The 26,862-nt window shown below is 49.9% G+C and overlaps 1 protein-coding gene across 4 annotated transcripts in view; it reads left to right on the top strand.

Moving 5' to 3' along the window:
* Positions 1-1,097: 1,097 nt before the first annotated feature.
* Positions 1,098-26,862, top strand: part of SH3PXD2A (SH3 and PX domains 2A) — a 252,953-nt gene continuing 227,188 nt past the window's right edge. For all 4 annotated transcript variants that reach the window (XM_032281516.1, XM_032281520.1, XM_032281517.1 and 1 more), the window contains exon 1: positions 1,098-1,392. In XM_032281516.1, coding sequence (XP_032137407.1) covers positions 1,321-1,392 — 72 coding nt within the window. In that variant the 5' untranslated portion in view covers positions 1,098-1,320. The remainder of the gene's footprint in view (positions 1,393-26,862) is intronic.

Below are 26,862 nucleotides of genomic sequence, written 5' to 3'. Positions count from 1 at the left end.
AGAAGGGGGTGAAGCTAAATTGAATTTAGTAGCTGTGCTCCAAGTCCAGGGACCACGGACAAATGGCTCGGAAAGTGGGTTTTCCAGATTAGAGGGAGGGGTGAGCCAGAGCTTGAGGCTCACGGTGAGCTGGCCTCCAGCCGGTGGGTGTTCCTGCCTTTGTATGCGGCCTTCCCTGTCGCTAGCCTGGGGAGGGTCCCCAGGGGAGCCTGAGACTTAAGGCAGTGGTGTTATGCAGAGTTTGTAACTTTGTCATTGGTAAATGATGTCACAGGTTTGTTACACAAGCCCAGATCGATGGACGACTCAGGCAACGAATCGATCACATTTCCGGGGAGAGTTCACCCTTTATGCCCTCCAGGGGCTCAGGTGGTTCGTCCAAACAGGCTCTGGCTTGAAGAATTTAAAGCTGGCCCATTCCCCATTCCCATCTCCTCCTCGGGGGCCCGGGCAGTAACAGCCGGGTAATAAACTACTTCTCATTAAAGAGATCTGGGGGTGGAAGTGGTAGGGGAACATAAAGGTGGGGACAAAAAGGCACAAATCCGCTCCGAGGCAGAAAGCCAGGCTGGGGGCAGGCTGGGCTCACTTTCCCCGTTCCTTCTCCCCCCGAAGCCACCCTGAGTTTTTGTGCCCGGCGAACTAGCCCAGCGCCGCGCCAGGCCGCTGGCTGCGCGCTGGGCTCCGGTGGGGGTCTCGTCGGCCCGCCCCTGCCACTCGGGCCGGGCTGCAGCCCCCTCTTCGTCGTCCCGAGCCCCTCCCCCGGCCCGGAGCCCCTCCCCGCGCGCTTCCCCTCGCTCCCCTCCCTCCCTTCCCTTCCCTGCCAGGCAGGCCCTGCCTCCGCCTCCTGCGCCCACAGCCTCCGCCAGCGCCGATCCCCCCAGAGCCCGAGCCGGAGAGCGGCGAAGGGGCGCCGCCGGCCCCTCCCCAGTGAGCTGACAGCAGGCTCCGGGCACCCGCCCAGTCCCCTCGCCGGCGGGACACACCCCCGCCCCTCCTCTGCTCCGCCTGTTCCCGCCGGACCCACCGGGCGGCGGAGAGAGCGAGCGGGTGAGCGGAGCGCGGCGGCCGCGCGGGAGGGAAGGGGCGCGCGGCAGGCCGGCGGGGAGCTGCCCTGGGCGCACGGAGCCCGCGCGCCCTCCGGGACCCTCCCCCGTCCCCGGCACCGAACCTGTGGGCGCCGGGAGTCCGGGCAGCGGTCGGCGCGCCGGGCCGGGGTGGCGGGCGGCCCCGGGACCCGGGCAGCTGGAGAAGGAGCCGGAGCCCAGCCGGGATGAGAAGGTGACGCCGCCGGGGGCGCCACTCGCTTTGTGGGGGAAGATGCTCGCCTACTGCGTGCAGGATGCCACGGTGGTGGACGTGGAGAAGCGGAGGAACCCCTCCAAGCACTATGTGAGTACAGTCTCCGCCGACTCTGCGGGGTGGCCCCAGGTCCCGGGAGGGCCCCAGGAGGCCCCTCTCTCCTCCCCGCCATGAGGTCCAGGAGCTAAGCGCCCACAGGGTAGCCCGCGGCCTTGGAGTTTCTTCGCAGGGCTGTGATCTCCAGGGAACCCTCTTCTGTGCTTCCTCCTTCCCCTTCCCCGGTTTCTTTTTTTGGCATTGGAATTGGCAAGTGGCTGCCCTTGTCTGTTACAACGGTGAAGTCATCTGTCCGCCTTTGATGGATGGTGGGGGGAGCTTCCGTCAACCCCTCGCAGAGCAGCCCCGTCGGGAAAGCGCATCTCCTCGGCCCTCCCCGGGGCCCTGGGCGCTCACGCTCACACAGCCCGAGATGCTTTCAGAGCTTGCCCTGGGGAGGGAAGCCTCTCGCCCTGCCTCCCACGCCAGCTCTGCTTCTGTCTTCCTAGGCCTGGGGCTGGGGGCAGAAGGAGCCAACGCCCCCCAGCCCAACCTCCACCCTCTGTGCTGAGCTTTGATTTCCCTCTTAAAGCCATTGTGTCCGTCGGTGTGAGGAGAACTGTGGCTTTTCCTTTTATTCCTCCTCTGGATGTGACCCTTAACCGGGTTCATTTCCTCTTAAGTGATGCTCCATCTCCAGACTCGAGGAGGCAAATGTTTGCTGTGGTCTCGGAGGAACCGCCGACTGCCCCTCCCCCTTCCTCCCCCAAACTTAATGAGAAGGGGTTAAGGTTGACTGGGCCAGCTTCAGAGCCTATGCGACAGTCCCTTTTCATCTCAGCTGGTCCTGCCTTCCCATCCCTCACACCTCAGGAAGTAAACACGGTGTCCTTGACCCCTCAGAGAGTCTGTGCTCCTGTACTTGAGATAGAAGAGACCCAAGCACAGATGCATGTTATTTGCAAATTAGGTATTTAGAAGAGCAGTTCCAATGCTCAAAGCATTAATGTTAACAATTAAAACAGGCTGCTGGTTGCTGCCCTGGATTGCCCATTGATCTCTGAAGTGCCTTTTATTCCACTGTTGCAAAGGGACTGGGGACTGTGGCAATGTCAGCCTCAGGCTACTCTTTCTGCCTTTGTCACCAGTAGCTCTGAACTTTGGGTTTTTTATCGCTGAGCAAATGTGGCGGGGCTCAGATGGGGAGGAGGTAAATGTGGAGGCAGGTTGCTGACCAGGCAGGGAGGTGGGTGCCTGTTGGGAACAGTCTGTGACACCCTTAGAGAGTTGTTTCTTTTGTGTCATCTGGTCAAGCAAGCATCTTACGCTGCTGTTACAAGAAAGCTCCTTTTGGAGGGCTTGGGTCACCAGCACCAGGTGGTCAACCGGCTCTGTGGACAGATGTCCGTTTGTACATACTGGAGTTTATTTTTCTCAAATATTGCAGGCTAAGTTTTAAGGATTCTCAGTTTTAGTCTTTGGTTGAACTTGGCACTGCATTCAACAGATGGCACTCTCTGCTCTGAGACCCAAGCAGGCGCATTTCCAACTCTGGATTTTAGATGAAACATCACATTTCAGTTCCCACCAGTGGTGCCCAAGGTTGCAGATGCAGGACACACCTGTAACAAACTAGAACCTGGACCCACTGCAGGCAATTTTGAAAGATAAGGTTACGTGCTGGGGCTCTGGAGTTAGATGGTCTTGCTGAAAGCCTGGCGCGACCACTAACTAGCTGTGCAATCTTGGGCAAGTTATTTAAACCTCCCTGGGCCTCAGTTTACTCAATTTCAAGTAAGGATAATAATAGTATGTACTTCCTAGGGCTGTTGGAAGAATTAAATGAGATCATCTATGTAGAGCACTTAGCCCAGTTCCTGGCACACAGTAAGCACTTATTAAATGGTAGCTTATTATTGGTGAGATACTGACTAAGAAAGTATTTTTGAAAAGCAGCTATTAATGGTCTGGCAAAAAAGGAAGAAAGAGTTTGGGTCTTAAGATTGATAATAACTTGTTCTATGTGAAAAACACAAAAGAAGTCCTGTGCAGTTTCCTCGCAACGATCACTTCCTCCCGTTTTACAGACAAAGTGTTTCCCGGGCCATCTCCGCTTCCCGAGTAAGAATTGATGACATTATGTTTGGGGCAGGGAGTGATGTCACTGAACAGATGGGGCCATACAGAGTTCTGATCTAGGGTTCTGGAAAACACTGAAAGGAGAAAGTGTTGTATGTTGTGGAACTGTGGAATGGGCAGAGACCCGAAGACTCATCTGGCTCAACTCCTTCATTTTACAGATGAGGAAATGGAGAGCCAGATTGGGTAAAGTGACTTGCAACACAGCTATTCACAGCACCTCGGTCTAACTGGCCTTTTGCCTTCTCTGTGGTTTTTTTTCATTGCATGTATCCTATGTCTGGTTGGGGTTGGCTAAGGGGACAAATATCTGGTGGTGGAAAAGTTTCTACCCATTTGGGGAATTGTATATATATTAATATATAACATAAGCATCTCCAATAATAGAAAGGGGAAAGAAAGCAATAGAAAGGGCCGGGTGGGACAGACAGAGGCAGGAGGAGCAGGTTGGGCGAGGCTGTGGCCTCTTCCTCTCCTGGCCCTTGCACAGTGGATACCACACACCAGAAGCTCGAGTGTTCTGGGTAAGGCCTCTGGTGTGGTCAGCTGGCAGGACATGCTGCCCCCTTTGCCTATGTTCTGGAAACCCTCTACACTGGAGGAGCACGTCTCCTTCAGCCTCTCTCTGCTGATGGTGAATTCTGAGTCTGTGGTTTGGTAAATTGCAGAGCAGAGAGGTTTTACGGGATGTGCGTGTTAGCCAGAGCTAGCTGATGAGAGTCCTGGGGCCCATGCAGGAGGAGCTCAGCTGGCTCCAGAATGCTGGGAACACACTGCAAAGGTTCTCTCAGGACATCCTGCAAAGGGTTCCCTCATCCCCATGGGGAGGGGGAGCTGCCTGGACACGAAGGATCCTGTGCTTTCGGTCCGTTCATGAAGGCATGCAAGTAGCCTCCATCATGTGGATGGCACTGTCAGCCCTGGCTTCCTTCCTCTCTGCCCAGCCCCTGCTTGGGGTGGGGTTGAGAGGGGCAGGCAGCTGCTACTTAGATCAGGTTCCCTGGCCTGAACCTAGGCTCCTTTCCTGGCTTTCTGAGCTGTGCTGGGGAGATCCTAGGTAAACTGGCTTTGGCCTCTGACGCTTATCTTAAAAATGGTCCTGATGATGCTGGATATAGAATGCAGATTCCTTCATTTGAAAGTTTTCCAGTAAAGATTTGAGTTCAGGTCCACCTGATTCTTTGTGCTCACAGGCAGGTATAGGTATATATCAATTCATACGGTGGTGGAGTAAAGCTCATTTATCTAAAACAAACTATCTAAAACAAACAAGAAATTATATCTATTTGGATTTGGGAATATGGCACTTTCACGGTTCTTTTATTTCCTGATTTATTTCAGGCAAATACCAATCATGAATGTTCTGATTCTCTGCAGGACTCTTTAGGGAATGCAAATAGTAACATGGTGTTTTCCTGTGATTCCTGCAGGTCATTGAATGTACCCTAATGCGGTTGTTGGATTCCATTTTACAGATGAACTGAGACTTGGAGCAATTCATCAGCTTGCTTAGGGTCTCACAGTTAGCACAGGGCAGATCTGGGGCAGTCCAGTCAGGTTAGCTCCAAAGGAGGATGTGGATATAAGGTGGGGCCCTTCTGCTCAATTAGAATCTGGGCAGGAAGGCCAGGCTCAGCCCTGTACAATGGTGACAGAGCAGTGCAGGCTGGTATTTAGGACGGCCTCACTGTGTAGACATCTGTCATGTGTCATGCAGGTGAGTTCGTGGTGGGCAACGCAGGAGGGTCACTGTGAGGCAGGGGGAGTTGAGCAACTTCAAGCTGGCATCTGGTCTCCAGTAGTGCTTGGGGTAATAAGTTAAGGGTTGACCCGGTGGAAATAAGACATTCTTCCTCTGTTGAGATCATCTCAGATTTTAGTCTTGGTCCTGGGAGCTACATGCTTAGGAATTGGCCCCAAACTCATTCATTTCTCTGCCGTTCTTTTTTTCTCAGCCCTTAGATTGTGACTCCAGTCCCACAGGAATTAGAATGTGCAGCCACAGCCTGACAAGGGCCTTCTTCAGGGCCAGTCCATTATGGAATGAGTGTGGTGCTGGGCAGATCATGCTCAAATCCTGCCTCTACCACTTCCTAGCTGTGTGACCTTGGGCTGTCACTCTGAGCCTCAGTTTCCTCACCTGTAACTTCACAAGGCTTTTGGGAACCTGGCCTGAGTTTATTTTGGGTAAAGCATCTACCGAGTGCCTGACCCCACCATGGGTATGCATCATATGCTTGTTGCCATCTGCTGTTCCTGATCACCAAAGCACTGCAGGTGATTTCCGACCCAATTGGTGAATCTGAGAGAAAAGGAAAGATTGAGGCAAAAAGGACGGCCCAGCCGTTCACAGTCTGTTGGGGAAGTGGGCTCCACGCCCCATGGAAAACACCCAACCTCCAAGAGGAACAGATAAACACAGAGCAGCTGTTCCAACCTGGAGGGGCTCCTGGAGCTAAGCACTGGGATCTGGTGGTGGATTCCTGGTAAGCTGGGAAGGAACAGAGGTTAGGAGAGAAGGAAAGTTTGCTCTGGGTAAGGGTAAGGTCAAATAGGATCCCCAAGGTCAGCACGACACGTGGGTTAGCACTCTTGCCTGCTCTCTCTGTCTCTCTCTCTTACACATGCACAAGCACAGGAACGGTTTCTACTCTAGGGAGGGAAGTGATCGAGGGCTGATTCACGGGTCTGACAAGGCTCCTTGCTCACGGAACAACCGACCACATCCTTCAAGGCCGTTGAACAGGGAGCACAGCCAGGCATTTATCACAGCCCTGTGTCGAGCTGAGTGAGGGCTTTTGGGGGGCAAACCAGGGTAGAAATCACCGTTAGTGGTGGCAGGCAGGGGGAAGGGAAGAGGAGGGAAAAATAAACCTATTTGATGTCAGAGGAGACTGGTTCCAGTTCCAGAAATACAAGCCTCAGCTGCTGCATTTTCCAAAGAGATATTCCAGGGCCTGCATGAGTTAACTGACCGTGGGAGCTATGAATTAGAGAAGTGTTGTTAGGACTTCTGACTTTGGGTTTGCACAGCAGTTCCCTGTAAATTGCCTTCTAATTTCCTCAGCCTGAGTCACTGACCAGACTATTTCTTGGCCAGAAAAACTCTAACGGGCAACTCTGTTCTCTTTCACCTCTTAATTAAACAAAACGAAACAAATAATAGAGTTATACACATGGCAGTCCCACTTACTCATCCCGAGTTCTGAGAATCCAGGAAAGGGATCGTGGATTAGGATAGGGACCCAGGGGACAGGAAGGACAAGGGGTGTGTGTGTGGGAAATGAGGTGGAGAGTCTGGCTTTGGAAATAGGGTCTGAGTGAGAGCCAGAGGTGTTCTCTGCCATGACAATTGCCAAAAATAATGGAAGCGCCCAGTAGAGTAATCAGGGCTTCTAGAGGCAGATTCCCAGAGCAGTGTGCTACTTCCTGCCTGGCCTGGGCTTCTGCTGCCTGTGGTGCAGCCAGTTACAGGCAGGCAGGTGAATGGGAAGGTCAGGGGCCTAGCTGTGAAGGGGGTGGAAGTCATAGGAAGATCCCCCTTGTGCCTCTGGGTAACCCCCAGGCAAGCCACCACATCAGCCACAGAGACTGAGCCCCTGCTTTGTGCGTGGTGCTTACCAGAGTCTGGCAAGGCTGTCAAGATACCATGAGAAGGGGGTGAACTAACATACAAGCACCTACTATGTGCCAGGCAATGCAGAAGATGCCTTTAAAGGCGATTTTACTTTAACCTTGTAACAACTCCATGTGATTAGGTAGGTGTTTTTTTTTTTTTTTTTTTCTTTTCTTTTTTTGAGACGGAGTCTCTGTCACCCAGGCTGGAGTGCAGTGGTGCGATCTTGGCTCACTGCAACCTCTGCTCCTTGGGTTCAAGCGATTCTCCTGCCTCAGCCTCCAGAGAAGCTGGGATTACAGGTGACTTCCACCTCACCTTGCTAATTTTGTTTTTGTATTTTTAGTAGAGATGGGGTTTCACCATCTTGGCCAGGCTGGTCTTGAACTCCTGACCTCATGATCCACCCGCATCAGTCTCCCAAAGTGCTGGGATTACAGGTGTGAGCCACCGTGCCTAGCCAGTAGGTGTTTTTATCCCCATTTTACAGATGGGGAAATTGAAGCTCGGAGGGTTCGTGTCACTCTCACTCAGTGTAATTCTGTGGCAGGGCTGAGATTCTCACCCTGGTCTCTGACGCCCACGTCTGTGAGTGCCACTTCTTTCCCCATCAGAGCTGGCTTGGTGAGAGAGAAAATAACCAGCAAGTCCAGGCAGCGCCACCTGAGGATGAGGGGTGCACCTGGGAGGATGTGTTGTCCCAGAGCACCTGCGTGCTGTATGCCTTGATGAGCATTGGGATATCCTGGCCCCCTACTCACTGTCATGGATCCAGTGCAAGTTACTTATATCTCTCAGCCTCAGTTTCCTCATAAGTAAATATATATATGGGGAAAATAGGACCTAGCTCTTAGGGTTATGATGAAGATGAAATGAATTTGTAATTGTAAAGAGCCTAGACCAATACGTGGCACCATTTGAAGCGCAGCATAAGTATTTGGTATCATAATCACTGAGTCCTGAAGCTGTTCAGAGGAGGGAGAACGTTGTGAACTGGAGTCAGGGAAGACCAACTGGGGAAGGCAGGCTTCAGGATGGGCCTCGAGGCGTGATCAGGATTTGGCTGGGAAAGAATAGGATTTCAATGGGAAAACTGGGAAAGGGCATTCCAAGAAAGGGAAAAGCAAAGGTGCTGGAGGTGGAATGTGCAAGGAAAAGCTGGGCAAAGCCGGAGGTGGATGAGGAAGAGAAGGACGACAGGGAAGCTCAGGGCCAGCTCTGAGAGCCTCCAGTGGCAGGAGAGAGAATTCCATTTATCCTGTAGACACCTTGGTACCTTCCTTTTTTCCCAAGGGCTGGCAGGGAGAGGGAGCTAAATAGTCACTTTGAGGTCCTCCTGGTGGGCTCCAGGGCTGTTTTGTGCCCGGGACAGAGCTAGGTAAGGACTGGAACCTTTTTCTAGTTCTGCTTGGGGGACTCTTTAGTTGGCCAGCTGGGTCCCACCCTTGCTGTTTATAGCTCTCACTTCTAGGGGTCTGGCTTCCCCATAAAAAGTTAATTGCTCCCAGGCTCTTAGGGAGCAAGGGTTGAGGAGGGGGAGGAGAAGGAGGAGAAGAGGGAGCAGCAGGAAGTGAGGTGTCAGCTGTTTTCGGTCTTAAGCTAGTGCAGGGCTCTGTATGGAAGGGCCTGACGCAGCAGTGGTTCAGGTGGAGTCATTTCCATCCACATTTCCCCAGTGGCGAGAGAGAGAAAGGGCCTAGCCTCGTAGGGTCTGGGGGTCAACACCGCACAGCCTGAGGGGAGCCCAGCGTGTCTATGTCTTCTGAACATCCACACTAATGTTCCCTTCTACTTCAGGCTCTCTCTGAACTTGTGTTAGTTTGGGTTTTTTTTTTTGGAGACGGTGTCTCGCTCTGTCACCCAGTGGTGCCATCTCAGTTCACTGCAACCTCCGTCTCCTGGGTTCAAGCAGTTTTTGTGCCTCAGCCTCCCAAGTAGCTGGAATTACAGGCATGCGCCACCACACCTGGCTAATTTTTGTATTTTCAGTAGAGATGGGGTTTTGCCATGTGAGCCAGGCTGGTCTCGAACCCCTGACCTCAGGTGACCCACCCGCCTTGGCCTTCCAAAGTGTTGGGATTACAGGCATGAACCACTGCGCCCGGCCTGAACTTGTTTTAGTTTTAAATGTAGTGCTTCAGCTGGGCATGGTTGCTCATGCCTATAATTCCAGTGCTTCAAAATGCCAAGGAAGGGAGGATCGCTTGAGGCCAGGAGCTCAAGACCAGTCTGGACAATGTAGTGAGACCCATGTCTACAAAAAAGTTTAAAAATAAGCCAAAAAAAGCCAGGCATGGTGGCAGGCACCTGTAGTTCCAGCTACTCAGCAGGCTGAGATGGGAGGATGGCTGGAGCCCAGGAGGTTGAGCCTACAGTGAACCGTGATTACACCACTGCACTCCAGCCTGGGTGACAGAGCGAGACCCTGTCTCACAAAAAAAATTCTAAAAAGCCAGGCATGGTGGTGTGCATTTGTAGTGCAAGCTACTCAGGAGGCTGGAGTGGAAGGATCACTTGAGCCCAGGAGTTGGAGGCTGCAGTGAGCTATGATTATGCCATTGCACTCCAGTCTGAGTGACAGCAAAGCCCTGTCTCTAAAAACAAATAAATGCATGCTTCCAACTACCTCTTGGTTTATTTGACCTCTGCCACACTCCCATGTAGTCCAGTAAGCCTGACTCTTAGGGAAAATGTAATAATAAAAATAACGGCTGACCTTTCTAAATGTTTTCTATGTGCTAAGAGGTTTATATGGATGTTCTCAGAACAGCCCCACGCAGTGTGTAGCTCCTGCCAGCGTCCACACCGTACAGGTGAGAGCACAAAAGCTCAGAGAGCTCAAATGGATTGCTAAATGCTACACAGCTGATGAGCTGCGTGTGGAGAGGTCTGCACTGACCCAGGCCTGCTGGCTCCAAAGCCTGCCCTGTCCCCGCAGAGACCCCTTAAAGACGCATTGCACACCCAGTGTGCCTGGGCTCCACAGAGGTTCCACCTGAGGCCTGGTTGGTTGGCTCCTCAAGCTGTGAGATCTTCCACATGTCACCTCCCCCTTCTAGAACTACATTTGCCCATCTAGAAAATGGGGCGCCCGCTTCTTTTCAGGCTTGCCTTGCAGAGGGGAGGGTGGGTATGAAAGCTGCTTTGGAAAGCTCTGAGCCCAGAGATGACAGCTGTGTGAGGGGGTCCCTTGATCCCCCAGTCTGGGTTCTTAATTATCTAGGGCAGAGATGCTATACAGAAAGAGTTGTTCCTGACCCCCAGGGAATTTTTAAACCAGGTTTACTTGCCCAGCCACCTCTCCTGAGAAGCTTCGTAGACAGAGTTGACTCAGGAATACTTAGGCTCTTAGTGAAGATGTCTTCTAGAAAACCACCTCTGGTTTTCCTTCCTTCCAAACCAATCATTTTTTTGTGAACAGGAAGAGACAGTTATTTCCAGTCCCATCTCTCCCTGCTGTTACCTGAGCGGAGGAAGTGATATCTAAGTGGCTGAGTTAGCAAAGGGGAAACAGCTGTGGTTTCTGCCCCTCCACTGGACTGCTTTCTCTGGCCCTGTGCTGTCATTTCCCTTTGGCTGGCAAGAAAGCCGCCCTCCCCAAGCCTGGGTCGAGGCCCATGGCTGGGTGGGGGTAGGTAGACTGTGTGTGTGTCAATGCAGCAGAAATTATGCAGTGGGCCATGTGGGACCATTTAACCTGTTTCTGGGATTCTGGAGTAGGAACTTCAGACCTTGTGGAAACTGATGACTCTTATCAGATCTGACCACAACTCCACGGAGTAAGGGGTGGAGTTACTGCCCCATGCTGAGAATGAACTTGCAGGGTGTACTAGGCGGGGTAGGGAGTGAAGGAGTGTGGGCTGGTTTGCACTTTTGCCCATCCTGTGTGATCCCTGGTAAAGAACCCATGTCATTTTCCTTTTTTGAGAATATTCTCACTAAAGGAGACCTTGGTCTGTATTATCTCACCGCCATCATCATACCGCTGCTATAGGAAAGGGGTCCCCATCTAGACCCCCAGAGAGGGCTTTTGGATCTCTAGCAGGAAAGAATTCAGGGCAAGTCCATAGAGTAAAGTGAAAGTAAGTTTATTAAGAAAGTAAAGGAATAGGCCCGTTGCGGTGGCTCATGCCTGTAATCTCAGCGCTTTGGGAGGCCGAGGCGGGTCGATCACGAGGTCAGGAGATTGAGACCATCCTGGCCAACACAGTGAAACTCCATCTCTACTAAAAATACAGAAAATTAGCCGGGCGTGGTGGTGCGCACCTGTAGTCCCAGCTACTCAGAAGGCTGAGGCAGGAGAATCACTTGAACCGGGGAAGCAGAGGTTGCAGTGAGCCAAAATCACGCCACTGCATTCCAGCTTGGGCAACAGAGCAAGACTCTGTCTAAAAAAAAACGAAAGTAAATGAATGAAAGAAAGAATGACTACTCCATAGACAGAGCAGCCGGAGAGCCACTGGTTGCCCATTTTTATGGTTATTTCTTGATGATATGCTAAACCAGGGTGGATTATTCATGCTTCCCCTTGTGAGACCATATAGGGTAACTTCCTGATGTTGCCATGGCATTTGTAAATTGTGATGGCGCTGGTGGGAGTGTAGCAGTCAGGAGGACCAGAGGTCACTCTCGTTGCCATCTTGGTTTTGGTGGGTTTTAGCTGTTTTCTTTACTGCATGCTGTTTTTTGTGGGTGGGTGTTTGTTTGTTTGTTTGAGATGGAGTCTCGCTCTGTTGCCCAGGCTAGAGTGCAGTGGCACAATCTTGGCTGACTGCAGCCTCCACCTCCCAGGTTTAAGTGATTCTTGTGCCTCAGCCTCCCAAGTAGCTGGGATTACAGGTGTGCACCACCATGCCTGGCTAGTTTTCTTCTTTTTTTTTAGTGGAGACCTCCTGACCTCAGGTGATCTTCCCGCCTGGGCCAAAGTGCTGGGATTACAGGTGTGAGCCACCACGCCCAGCCTACTGCACACTGTTTTATCAGCAAGGTCTTTATGACCTGTATCTCCTATCTCATTCTGTAATTTAGAATGCCTAAACCTCTGGGAATGCAGCCCAGTAGTTTTCAGCCTTATTTTACCCAGCCCCTATTCAAGATGGAGTTGCTCTGGTTCACATGCCTCTGACACAGCTACCATATATTGAATTCCTATTTTGTGCCAGGCATTGCCTGGCCTCTGACTTATAACCTCTGGTCCCAATGTGGCCATGAAGGTATGCATTTTTAACCTCATATGGACCCTGAGGTTTGGAGAATGCGGGTAGCATTGTTAAGAAAGCACAAACCCAGGCAGATGTGACCTCCCTCTCCTTCCCCAGCCTGCACCTGCTTTTACACCATTGCTGTGCCCTACACACTTGGTCCCTCTTCAAGGCACCCAGGGCTACAGGGGCTTTTTGAGAAGGTGCTCCTCGTGGGGAACCTGGCCTGGTTGCTTTTGCCCATCTGAGTGTTCAGAGCTTGTAGGGATTGTCCCTGTCCTTTGAAGTGGCTGTTTTGTAAACTCTTTCATGGTAGGCCCGATTCTGACCCAGCGTTATCCCGTTTCCTGATGGCCCAGACCCAAAAGGCTATTTTAAGGGACTTGCCTGTGTGGGAGAATTTCTCTCTGAAACAACAGAGGAGGAGGCCTGGCCGGCCTGGCATGGGGCTGGCAGTGGAGCCCCGAGAGGGTGAAACTCTGTCCTGAATTCTGCCTCCTGGGCCGGAACAGATTAATTGAGCCCTTAGCACAGTGCCTGGCACCCAGAAGGGATAGAATTACTTCTTGATGAGTGTGAGATTCCCAGAGGTGGCAGCCTCTGCTGGTCGGAGCCCCAGTGGGCTGGCAAACTGATGCTTCTCTTGCAGAGTTAAGGTCTGTAATAAAACAACGTCTGCACTTTGTTCTCAAGCTGGGATTAATTATTGACTTTGGTCATCACTCACTGGCAACTTGAAGAAGGCAGCCTCATTTTTTTTAGTTATTTCTGAACATGGCAGCTCCCAGGCAGGGGAAGTGGGGATGTCAGGTCAGAGAATGTATGGGTGGAGTCCATTTTAGATGTAGGCACTTGTCTCATTAAATCCCCACAGCAAACCCTGATCATCATCTATGTTTTATAGGGAAAGAAACTGAGGCTCAGGGAGGTGAAGCATCTTGTCCCATCACTGGCAGCAATGGTGGGAGCTAGGGTTGCATCCCAGATCTCTGCAGGAACAAAGCCCGTGGCTGCAGGTGCCTTTGTCTGACAGCTTCCCTAGGGCATGGGGAGCTAGGGAGCTCATCACATAGGTCCTGGACAAAACTTCAAGGGCCTAGATTAAACCCCAGGTCACCTGCCCATGTGACCTTCCCTCTGAGCCCCTCCTTGAATACATGATGTGGTTGGACCGGATGTTAGGATATGATAACAAGCTTGCTACGAGAACAGATCTGTGGCAAGGTCCAACCTCTATTTGCAGGTTCAGATTTTTATTCCCCTTGAACTCTTGCCCAGGGCCACTTTTGAAGGCCTGGCCCTTCAGAGGGTTCAGCTGCCAGGGTCTCTACATCCTCCTCTTGGGGATGGTGGATAGCATGGCATTGGTCAGGAGCACAGAGGAGTTTAATTTCCTGGTATTTTCAGCCCCATGATTGCTTAGGAAAAACCAGGCTCTGGAAACCAGAGAGGGACTTGGGTGCCAGTAGTTGGCAGTTGAGGGCAAGAGGATGGGGGCAGAGCATGGGCAGCCTCCATTGCATGGGCTCTGGCTCTGAAGCTGGCTGTGAATCACAGCCCTGCCACTCATTAGCTTGTTTCACTTGGCCAAGTTCCTTCACCTCCATGGGCCTCAGTTTCCTAATCAGTAAAATGGGTATAATACTACTATTACTACACCTAACCCATGTGTAACTGGGTTACATATGATAACTGTTCCGTAAGTGGCACTATTGCCATCACCATTGTTGTCATCCTTCTTGATTTTGCTCAGTTTCTGCCATCTCCTGGAAGCTTACCTGACCTCTCATCTTAAAATGATATTTCCAGTCTATGAATTTTTTTGGAGTGGGGGGACAGAATTTTACTCTGTTGCCCAGGCTGGAGTGCAGTGGCATGATCTTGGCTCACTTCAACTTCCACCTCCCGGTTTCAAGCGATTCTCCTGCCTCAGCCTTCCAAGTAGCTGAGACTACAGGCTTGCGCCACCGTGCCCAGCTGATTTTTGTATTTTTTTTTTTTTTTTTTTTTTGAGACAGAGTTTCACTCTTGTTACCCAGGCTGGAGTGCAATGGCGCGATCTCGGCTCACCGCAACCTCCGCCTCCTGGATTCAGGCAATTCTCCTGCCTCAGCCTCCTGAGTAGCTGGGATTACAGGCACGCGCCACCATGCCCAGCTAATTTTTTGTAGTTTTAGTAGAGACGGGGTTTCACCACGTTGACCAGGATGGTCTCGATCTCTTGACCTCGTGATCCGCCCACCTCTGCCTCTCAAAGTGCTGGGATTACAGGCGTGAGCCACTGGCCCGGCCTGAATTTTTATAATGTTTATTGTTTTACCTCACATTTAACACTTACCAAGAATGATCTTGGATTGTTCAGCCTTTGGCAAACTGATACTTACTCATATTCATTCAATCAATGATTCATTCAGTTAATATTTGAAGGCTTAAGATGTGTCAAGTGCTGGGAACACAGCAGGGCAGATAAAAATCCCTGCCCTTTTAGAGCTTACATTCTGGCGAGGGAAGGAAAATAATAAACAAATGAACAGCACCCTGTCATTTGCAGCAATATGGAAGGAACTGGAGGTCATTATGTTAAGTGAAATAAGCCAGGTACGGAAAGACAAATACTGCTGTCCTCACTCATAGGTGAGAGCTAAAAAAAAGTAAGTCTCACGGAGGTAGGCAAGAGTAGAGTGGCAGCCACCAGAGGCCAGGTGGGAGGGGTAAAGAGCGGCTGATGAATGGGTACAAAAATACAGTTGGGTGGAAAGAATATGTTCTAGTATTTGATAGTATAGTAAGGAAATTGTGGTTAACAATAATTTATTGCATATTTCACAATAGCTAGAAGAGAAGAATTGGAATGTTCCCAAATACAAATAAAAGATAAGTGAGGTGATGGAGATCCCGGTGGCCCTGAAGATTATATTACACATTGTATACAGGGATCAAAATATCACATGTGCCCCCAAAATATGTATATTATATATCATTTAAAAATAAGAATACAATAAAACAAACAAAAATAGGTCCAATACATAGTGTGTGAGACGGGGATGAATGGCATAGGGAAAACTGAAGCCAGGTGAGGGAGACAGGCATGCTGGCGATGGTGGGAGTCGCTGCGCTGTTTTGTAGAGGGTGGCCAGGGACAGCACCACTGTAGAGGTGGCTTTTGAGTAAGACTTGAGGGAGGCCAGGAAGTGAGCCCTGAGGCTATCGGGGGGAAGGTGGTTGAGGGAGAGGGGACAGCAGGCGCTAAGGCGCTGGGGTGGCTGGTGTGTCCTGAACGGAGGAGAGAACAGCAGGCCGTGGGGTCAGATAGGGAAAAGGGTCACCTCGAGCTTTGTACCCCTCTGCTCAGCAGTGAGGCCTCATGATGACCTACTGGAGACTGAAGCTGGCCAAAACACTTCCAGAGAAGTGGCTTCAAGGACTGCTTGGGGCTTGACCCTGATGCCCTAAAAGAGCCCTTCTGGGGAAACACAGTCTCCATCAGCAGTGTCATGGGTAGCAACTCCAGGGCCCCAAAGGCAGGGTACACACCGGGAAGTTTTACCAGCTGAACATTAGTTTTGTGCCTACTGTGTGCAAGACGCTGTTGAAAGCAGTCCTCCAGCTGGGAGCCGGAAGTGGGGTTGGAGAGTGAATCCCTGCAAAACCAGCGACCACCACATCATTTCATCTTTAACGCCCCTCCTCATGCTGGCAGAGGGTCTGGATTATGGTGTGTCCTTGATCAGTGTGATAAATCCCTGGACAAAGGCTTCATTCTACTAAAGCCCCTTCTTCCCCCCGCCCCACTCCTATTTTTACCAAAGCTTCCAACTTACAGTTGCTGAATGATTGTTAGAAACTCAAAACACATGTTCCTATCAGTATTATATTGTAAACGGTGTTCACATTCTCAAGTCAGCTCACCAAAACTTTTCTCATCCTGAGAGTAGATAGAGTTGTATCCCTGACAACCAGAAATCTCTAGTTCACCTACAGCGTAGGCTAACCTGGGAGCCCAAACGCTGTGTGTAACGTCCAGGGAAACGGTCTTCCGTTGTTCACATTGAGACGGAAACTCCAAGGCTACATAACAATAACAACCGTAACAACAGCAGCACGAGTGGTATGCCCTCCGCTAAGCACCTCACTCGTTTAATCCTTGCAACAGACTATGAGAAAAGCACTATTATGGTCCTTCCTTTACTCGGAGAGAACAGAGGCAGAGAGAGATGCATTTGCCAATTGTCACAAGCTAGGAAGGGGCAGAGCGGGGTTCAGAGCCAGGTGGTGGGACTCCAGAGTCCTTCGGGAAACCTCTTGATTCCTGGCCTTCCGGGAAGTCCCGCCAGCCAGCCTTACTGCAGCCCAGGGTGGCTGCCTCTAGACCTTACGTGCAGGACACTTGTCATTAGGTGTTAACAAGCTTCGGAGTAAGGGAACAAAAGCCACGGGTGGCCAGTATGAGCAGTTTCTCTTTCTTCTCCCAGACAGGAAAAACCATTTGTTTCTGGAACCTGACACTGCAGGGGGTGGGCTTGGTGTCTGTGGCTGCCTTCCTGGGCCATTGACAAGGGCAGCCCAAGGGCCTGGGAAGGGGGCTGGGCCAGGGGTGGCGATGTGTTTGTTGGTGGAAGCTAGATTAGGGTGTCTGGCAAGATGTTTTTGACACCTTGACCATTCCACTCAGTGAAACCCAACAGGTGGCCAGGCTGTTGCTTTAGCTGGAAGCGGGGGCAACCTCTCCACCCTGCCCTGTTCAGTTTATTGTTGGAAGGAGATGGGTCCTAACCAGTCCTTCCCTCTTCCTTGGCCCCAAAATAAACAGCAGCTGTTGTTGCAGCCATCATCTCTGCCTCTGCCAGTCTGTCAGCAGCCCCGGGCTCTTGCCTGGCCTTGCCCTTTTGGGTTTGATGGCACAGGGCATTGGGGCCCTTTAGCTTTGCCCTAAGGAGCCTGCCCTGCTGACCAGCTGGTGTGTCCTGGCATGCCCTCTCCCAGGACTGGTGGTTGCTCACTGGCACTGTCCCCTCCGGCCCTGTAGTGAGGCATGTGTGCATGATGGTTGCAAACTCGGACTCCAGAGTCTGAAATCCGTTTGCCCCCTGGTTCTGCTGCTTAGCTGGTGACTTTGGGGAGGTGGTTTAATGCTGAGCCTCAATTTCCTTCTCTGTAAGGGCAGCTATTCGTATCTGTATCACAGGATGTTGTGAAGATTACCTTGAGGGAGCCGACTGCCTGATGGGAATCTCAGCCTTGCCACTCAGGGGCTGCGTGGCATTGGGGGAGGGGCTGCGTGGCCTTGGGGGAGGGGCTGTGGCTCTCTGTACTCCAGTTTTCTCATTTGTAAAACGCTGATAATAAAAGCATCTCTCAGGGTGGTGATGAGGATGGCATGGGTTAATTAACGTGAAACACAGAAAACACTCAAATCACTGCCAGGCATGGAGCAAGAGCTCAGTGACTGAACAGCATATGCTCTCCCTGTCAGAGAAGGCGGAGCATCCCCCAAAGAATCCTTCGCATGTGCTTGTTCAGAGCGGACACAATTGCTGTTCTTCTAACCTGACTTTTGGGTCAGTACTGCTGAGCTAATTTGCTCGGCCTCGAGTCAAACCTGTGGTTAGAACTTGCACTTCAGGGTTTAGGGTGGTGGTGCAGCTGGTGATGAAGGAGGATGGAGGCATGAAGAAAGAGAGCTGGGATTTCTGTTCTACTTGGTAGTGGTTCTGCTGATGTAATGTAGGAAATGGAAAGAAGACTATGTCCACGGCCAAGGGCCACCTTCCGAGCTGGTGAGCAGACCCCATGCGGGGCTGACCATTTATTTGTGCTGATGTGCTGGCCCCAAGACGTTCTTCTGGATCTGTATGTGTGTCGGCGTTCTGGAACCCTCCGTGTGGGCTGCAGCTGGGGCCAGCTCACCTCTCCCTGGCTCCGTACTCTGGGAAACTCTGTCTTTGGCTTTCCCCCTCTATTTTGGAAAGATTGTACTGGGAACCCCCATTAGAGCAGCCAAATGGAAAAATCTTCATTCTCAAAAAGAAAAAATAAAGTCTTTGGCCCCGATTGCGTTGGGCCGCAGTGCCAGGTGCCACCGTGGGCACACCGATGCCTAGCAAATACCCCCTCCCTTAGGACTAACTGTAACACGGTCTCCCCAGGTGGCTGGCCATGCTGTTTTGCCTCCCTGGCCTTTGTCAATCCTTGTCCAAGGAGAGAGGGCAGTGGTAGCTCCATTCCCAACATTTGGGGTGCTGCCTTCTGATAAGTGAAGAGAATGGTCTGAACCTAAGAGAGGAAAGCAGCAAAGTATTTCAGAGTGGGGCTTCTGAAACCAGACTGCCTGAGTTCAAATTTCAGCTGTGCCACTTATTGCTGTGTGGCTTTGGGCAAGTCACTTGCCCCCTCAGTGCTTGGATTTCCGCTTCTGGAATATGAGGATAATAGTACCTTCCCCACAGGGTCGTTAGGAGGATTAAATGTCATTGATGGCGAAAGCCCTGCTAAGGTGCCTGGTGCGGAGTTAGTGCTCCGTGTTCCTGCTGTGATTTGCACCCACACCGCAGGTGAGTCTGCTTCCCATCAGCCTAGAGCCTCTGGGGGCTGACAGGTATATATTTAGAGCCCTTGAAAGGGCCACATGGTGTTTGTGACAGAGGTGTCTCGGATGGAGCCTGCGGCATATTCTAGAGGAAGGGCTAGTATAAAGATTCAGGCCAGCAGGGGATTTCCTAGCTGAGTGTCTGTGAGCGAGTCCATCATTCTGGGGGCTCAGGTTCCGCAGCTAACCATGTCCATGCCTCCCTTGTCGGCTAGCTGCAGAACCGGAGACAGCATGAAGCATCCGGGAGTCACTCTCCTTCATGGTGGCCATTCAAACAGCCATGAGGTTTGGTGAGGGTGCCAGGAGGCAGCTCAGTGGGCTCCCACTCTTTCCCGCATTCTCCTCTCGAGAGCAGCGCTGAGTTGTGCGGGGCTGTGGGTGCAGAGGGCGACGGTGTCTTCTGCAGGTGCTGTCTGTGTCCTAGTTTGCAGAGGTCCTCACATCTGTGCCTTCTCTGAGGGGTGCTGCTGGGAAGTGCCACAGGTCTCCTGCCTGTTTCACAGCCAAGGAAAGACTCATAGAGGGCCCGTGACTCCTGGAAGTATGGTGGGCACTGCTGATGCCCCGCCCCATGTCCCCTGGGTCCACCTGCAGTGCCCCAGCTGTGGCATTCAGCACACTCACAGCTCCCCACCCCACCTCTCTGTGTGAGCGCTCCATCCTTTGCCATGGCCCCAGGGAAGCTTGCTCTGCCCAAGTGGGTGAACCTGAGAAAGACTTGGGGGTGAATTGTCATCCCTGGAACCCATCCTTAAGTGGTGGGGAATGGGAATTATCAGCCTGGATCCAAGGCCTTATCTTAGGGTCGGCTTCAGAAGGAACCCATCTAGGATAGCAAACTTCTCCTGCTAGCAAGTGGTGGACCTAGGACTGGAAACCTCTGTCTGGGACTCCCAGGTCCCCACACCAGGCTGCCTGTCCGGAGGTTTATGTGTTTCTTGTTACAGAGGAGTCAGACAAGAAACTTGTTTGATGAGGTCTTCTTGCTAGTAAGAGGGCACTTTCCAGAGTGGGTAAAAGAATAGAGGGCTGAAGAATACTTGATAAGTACAATAGCTTCTGGGGGCCCACCAGGGAAGGGCTCAGTCAGTACCAACATGACAGACGGGCCTTGGGAACAAGGGAACCTAGCCTTATGTAGACTTGCCTCAGGAAAGAAACAAACCAGAGACTTAGGGATAATAGAAATCTAATATCTTCATCCATCCCTCATCAGGCTGGGAGGAGCAGCATCAGGAGATGTGTAAGGAAACGGAGAGGGACTGCCGGCTGCTATGCCCAGGTGCTAGGTAACATACATGAGCAGGACACTCTGCTTGTTTGTAATAAAATTCCCTCGGTAAAATCTGGCTAGTTGGCAGAGCATTGGACAGAATGAACATGAAAACTTCTTGTGACGGTGTTTGAAATTGTGGCAATGCTAGCATGTCCTTAGAGATGGGGAGAGCATCTTTAAGAAAACAAGGGAGAAAAGAAGGGGTATGTGTGTGAGTGTGTGTGTGTGTACATCTCTGTGAGAGTGAAGTGTGTGTGTTTGTACATCTCTGTGAGAGTGAAGTGTGTGTGTCCCCGTGTGTTGGGGAATGTTGTGTGTGTATAGATATGTCTGTGTGTGGGTTTGAGTGTGGAATGTGTGTGTTGGGGATGTGTTGTGTGTGTGGGTGTGTCTGTGTGTGGGTTTGAGTGTGGAATGTGTGTGTTGGGGATGTGTTGTGTGTGTGTGGACATGTCTGTGTGTGGGTTTGAGTATTGGAATGTGTGTGTTGGGGATGTGTTGTGTGTGTGTGTGGGCGTGTCTGTGTGGGTCTGAGTGTGGAATGTGTGTATTGGGATGTGTTGTGTGGTATATATAGACATGTCTGTGTGGGTCTGAGTGTGGAATGTGTGTGTTGGGATGTGTTGTGTGTGTGGGCGTGTCTGTGCGTGGGTGTGAGTGTGGAATGTGTGTGTTGGGATGTGTTGTGTGTGTGTATATAGACACATCTGTGTGTGGGTGTGCGTGCAGAGTGTGTAATAAAAGCTGTTGGATCACTGTCCAGCAGGCATATTCCTGGGGCAATGTTTCATCCTTGAGAGCTCCCTATGGTCAGGCTAAGAGGTCCAACAATACTTAGATTTTGGTATAAAAGGGTCTCATAAATCCTCGCGTAATAACCACTGACAATAATCACCTTTGATCTTTTCCTCTGCCTCTTTGGTGCCAGGCAGGTTTCCATAGACCTCATTTCATGCTCTCAAAAAAGACTGTGTTTCTCTCCTTTATAGATAAGAGGACTTAGAATCAGAAAGCCTGAGTCACTCACTCAAGGTAACACAACTAGGAGGAGGTGGACCTGGGATTTGACCAACTTTACTCCACCCTTACTGGTTCCTCATCCAGTGAAGGGAGAGCTTGGTGAGATTCTGCCAAGCCTTTGTCCATGCCGAAAGGGGCCTCCCTCTCCACCCAGGGCACTTGCTCTAGAAACGCGACTTGTGGCTTCAGTGAAGGCCAAGGAGGAAGCGTAGGGAGCAGAAGGCGCTGAGGCCCGGCTATGTGGACAATAGAGCGGTGCAGGCGTGCTGTGAGGACCTGCTTCAGGGAAAAGTTGTTGTGACCCAGAGGAGGGCAGAGCTGCAAGGGAGACTGGAAAATCAGGGAAGGCATGGGGGAGAGCAAAAGCCCAGGACATCCTTGAGTTCTCCCTCTGGGGCTCCAGGAGAAGAGCCTGTAGAAAATTCTAGCTGGGGAAGGAATTTTACGTCTAGCTTTCGTGCCCTGTGACCATCTGTCAACCTATTTGTTTGCGCGGTCTGATTTCTCCACTGTGCGGAGCTTACATTATCCAGGTGTGTGAGGATGGGGCGATGCAGATCCGTCCATTGCTAAGCGATTTCAATTTGGATAAGGGAATGGCAGAAAAACAGACCTTCCCAGTCTGGATTCCTGGAAGGGATCACGGGTGGACATTTCATCAGTGTGAGTTCTTGGCAGACAGAGGCACTGGGGCCATTGGGGTTGCCTGGCTGCTCCCACCCCTGTGAGCTCACGTCAGAACAGTGGGAAATCCCACGGAAGCTTCAATCCCAGACTCTGCATGGGGCATTTGGGATTCACTCCCGGCCTGGGACTTTCATATTTGTTCCCAGAGCTGCTGGGAGAGGGCTTCCTGGTACCTAGCCAGCTTGTGACTCCAAACAACTGCATGAAAGCAGGCAGCTTCTGTCAGTGTCTCAAAGAACCTTAAAGGGCCACCTCTGCTCCACCTGTGTGCCCCTACTTCAGCTAAGGTGAGCTCTGGGAGGCAGGCGGACTCACTCAAGGCAGCCCGAGCAGCACAAATGTTGAAAAATTATCCTGCAATAAATTCCCAGGCCCAGAACTATTAAGATAAGTGTCGGCCGGGTGCAGTGGCTCACACCTGTAATCCTAGCACTTTGGGAGGCCGAGGTGGGTAGATCACCTGAGGTCAGGAGTTCAAGACCAGCCTGGCCATCGTGGTAAAACCCCATCTTTAAAAAAAAAAAAAAAAAAAAGGTAAGTGTCAGCCTAATACAGCATCAACTTGCATGTTGATTCAGCTGTCTACTGACTTAGGTTAGGATGTGGCGGCTACGTAGTTGTTACGGGCTGCAGGGCTGCTGGAGAGAGTAGGAGTTCACCACCAGCCATGTGACTTTCAGCAAACTGCTTAACCTTCCTGGGCCTCAGTTTCTTCGTCTTTAAAATGAGGATAATGAAGTAGCACAAACTCCTAGAATTGGTGGCTGGCATAAACGCAATATTAATGGTAAAAACACCAGAAAGAGGAGGCACTTGGCATCTGCACTCTGCTCCCTGAGTGGTGGCCCATCCAATGCAGTTGGCTTCCCTCCCTTTTTGGAATAGCTTTATTGAGATACAATTTCCATACCATACAACCAACTCACTTAGAGTATGATTCAGGAGTTTTTAGTATATTCAGAGTTGCGCAGCCACCGCAGTCAATTTTAGAATATTTTCATGACCCCCAAAGAAAGCCTATACCCTTTAGCTGTCCCCTGTGACCACCACCCTAAGCAGCTATGAACCTGCTTTCTGTCCCTGTGATCTGGCCTGTTTTGGACATTTCATATCATGGATTAATACACTACGTGGTCTCTTGTGACTGGCTTCCTTCACCAGCATAACGTTCTCATCTACCGTCAGCCCCTTCCTTGGCTTGTAGGGTGAGCTGGATTCCTTCCATGTGGTGGCCGAGGGGTCCTGGAAACAGCCACTCCCCTTGGCCCTTGCAGATCTGGCCTCTGCTCCTGAGTTCAGGTTCTATGAGAGCGCTTCCTCCTGCCACCTTGCAGAGTGTGTGGATTTTTTCCCCTGCCCCAGCTCCTTAAAGCTGGCCAGAACTGGGTCTTTCAGGAAGTGTTGGACTGTCCTGCAGTTATTCCCATTACTTCCTCTGGCCTGGTCAGAGATGTGGAGGCGGGGTGGAAACTGGGCAGAGGCTTTACTGATCTGTCCCCCAGGGACTTTCTTTCCGGGAGGGGGTGGGAAGAGAGAGACAAAAAAGCATCTTTATTTGTTTTTAATGTTGACTAACTCCCCAACCCCCTTACCAAGTTCTGGTGAAAGTTGCTGGGTTCCTGGTCACGTTCTTCCTTAAAAACACAGGGTCATGGCCAGGTGCAGTGGCTGACGCCTGTAATCCCAGCACTTTGGGAGTCCAAGGCAGGAAGATCACGAGATCGAAAGATCGAGACCATCCTGGCCAATATGGTGAAACCTCGTCTCTATTAAAAATACAAAAATTAGCTGGGGATGGTGGTATGCACCTGTAGTCCCAGCTACTTGGGAGGCTGAGGCAGGAGAATCGCTTGAACCCAGGAGGTGGTGGAGGTCGCAGCCAACTGAGGTTTTGTCACTGCGCTCCAGCCTTGTGACAGAGTGAGACTTCGTCTCAAAACAAAACAAGAAAAAAACAAAATTAACCCACAGGGTCATAGAACTTGTGTCTTAGCAGCGGCTGACAGGGAAGTGGCCAGGTGTTCCACACAAAGAGTCTGGCTGTGTTTGCTTTTCCTCTAACAAAGCAGGTCCAGTGCAAAACAAATGAATCGTTAGGAGGCGTTCAGTTGCAAGTAACAAAATCCCAACTGAAATGATCTCAAGCTATGTGGAAATTTATCATCTCACTTTTAAGGCAGTTCAGGTAGATAGGAATTATAATTTAAAAAAAAAAGTTCCTCTATTAATGAACATTTAGACTTTTTTCCCACTTCAAACAATGCTGCTCCAAACATCCATATATAAATGTATATATGTGTGTGCATGTGTGTGTGTGCGTGTGTGTGTGTGTGTGTGTGTATATACACATATCTTTGGGAACTTTTTGCCATTTCAAACATACATATACATATACATATATGTATATATATGTATATGTATGTATCTTTGGGAACTTGAGCTACTATTTTTGTAGGATAAATTATTGACGTGACTTTAATAGATAAGAGAGGTTAGAGTTTCTGTCAGATCGGTCAGTTTACATTTAATTCATTCTTCTATATTATCTGTATCTATATCCATCAAATGAGGAGTGATTTTTACAGTGAAGACCATTGTGGATCCCTCATACCTATGGAATCACTTCAGGAACATTGTATTATTTTGCATTTTTTCCCATTTATGGCTGGGCAACAGGCTAAAATAATGTTTGGATGGAAAAGATATAACAGAAAAGGCTTCCTGGTTAACCACCAGATATTTGGAATATTCTAAATCCTTGAGTGCCATAGTTAGCAATTTTGTTCAAGAGATTTTGTGATTCCCTCTCAGAGTGTACAGGGTGAAAAGTCTAATAATGCTAAGTGTTGGTGAGAATATGGGGAAGTGGAAACACTTAGGTGCTGTTGGTACGTAAGTAGAAGTTGAAGTGGTTTAGCCACTTTGGAAAACAATTTGGCAATATCTAGTAATTTGAAAATGAGCCACCCCCAGGAAGCCCCTGAGGCTGCCAGGTTCTGCTCTCCGTGAGGACATCCCTCAGGTAAGAGAGCAGCCCACGGCCCCACAGTCAGACCTGTCCTCAAGATCACAGGGGGCATGACTTGTGGGGAGCTTCACCTTCAAATTGAGACCTGGTAGTTCTACTTCTAAGTGTATACCTTAGATTCTAGGGTATGGAGAAAATCTCCCAAATGCACATGAGAAGACATGTGCAGTGATTTTTATTGCTATGTATTTGTAAGAGAAAAAAATTGGTATATCAGTCAGAATGGGATAGGTTATGTTACAGGAACAACAGCCCCCAAATTCTATTTCTTGCTCATACTCCTGTCCATTGGAGTCCATAGGGGCTGCTGCTCATTGTAGACACTTGGAGACTGAGACTGGCAAAGGCTTAGAGTGCTTCCATGGTCCCTGGGGCATGGGGAGAGAGGGTAGCAGTGTCTGGTAGTGGCAATTAAATGCTTCCGTCCATGGAATATAATTCTGCCATAAAAATGGAATGAAGTGCTGATTGATCCTGCAACCTGGATGAACTTTGAAAACATTAGGCTAAGTGAAAGAAGCCAGACACAAAAGGCCACAGTTGTATGATTCTATTTATATGAAATACCCAGAACAGGTAAATCCATAGAAACAGGTTAGCTGTTTCAGGTTCTGGAAGTATTGAGGAATGGGGAATAACTACTAAGTGCCATGAGGTTTCTTTTTGGGGTGTTGAAAATGTTCTGGAATTAAATAGTGGTGATGTATTAGTTGCATAATTCTGTGAGTATACCAAAAAATGCCGAATTGCATACTTTATTTAATTAGTTAATTAATTTAACTTATTTTTGTAGAGACTGAAGTCTCATGATGTTGCCCAGGCTGGTCTTGAATTCCTGGGCTCAAGCAATCCTCCCACACTGGCTTTCCAAAATACTGGGATTACAGGTATGAGCCACGCTGCCCAGCCAAATTATATACTTTAAAATGGTGACTTTCATAGTATATGAGTTATGCCTTAATTTTTAAAAACCGCTTCTGTCCAAAAGTGACACATTTCATTGGCCAAAGAAGCCACCTGGCCACACACAACTTCAGGTTGTTGAGGAAGCACAATTCTATCATGTGTCTGGGAAGGAAAAGAATTGGAATATTCAGTGAATAGCCCTAATGGCTACCACTTGGAACAGTACAAATACCCACAAGAAAGGGATGGATAAATAAGGTATAGGATATTCATGGATGGAATTCTGTACAGTTAATGTGAATAAGATCTCTAAGTGTCAACATGGAAAGATCCCCAAAACAACATTGAATGAAAAAGCAAGAAATGGAATATAATCTCCAATACCATTTATGTAAATATTATTTATGCAAATATAAATTTATGTAAATTAAAAATTATTCACAAAACAATAGTGTGTAATGAATGGTTACATATGTTTGTAGTAAAAGCAGGGAAACACAGGCTGGAAGGATACTTCACACCTGCCTTGCGTCATGGCTGTCCCACCTAAAAATGTAGATGGCGTGCTGGTTCTTCTGACCAACTGATGAAATTCATCCTATTTTTCAATTTGTTGCATATTCTCGCCATTGCAAACACTTGCCCTGACTTATTTTTATTTTTTGTTTTAGCCCTCATCCTTACTCCTATCCCTTTTCCCCTTAGCCATCCTTTCTAACTTGTAACCTAAGCCTGAGCGTCCTCAGTGTGCTGTTGGTGTAATTTATCATCTATATACATGGTGTCATGCTGTTTTGTTTGGTAATTTCCCTTTTTAAAAAATTTTTTTAAATTTATTTATTTTTGAGACACAGTCTCGCTCCGTCACGAGGCTGGAGTGCAGTGGCGTGATCTCGGCTCACTGCAACCTCCGCCTCCTGGGTTCAAGCCAGTCTCCTGCCTCAGCCTCCCGAGTAGCTGGGACTACAGGTGTGCACCACCACGCCCAGCTAATTTTTGTTTTTTTAATAGAGACAGGGTTTCACCATGTTGGCGAGGATGATCTCGATCTCTTGACCTCAT

Source organism: Sapajus apella, unplaced genomic scaffold (assembly GCF_009761245.1).
Source record: "Sapajus apella isolate SASKATOON/1434 unplaced genomic scaffold, GSC_monkey_1.0 scaffold13, whole genome shotgun sequence".
Lineage (NCBI taxonomy): Eukaryota > Metazoa > Chordata > Mammalia > Primates > Cebidae > Sapajus > Sapajus apella.
The sequence above is the reverse complement of the archived record's forward strand: the minus strand, read 5'-3'. Positions and strand labels throughout refer to the sequence as shown.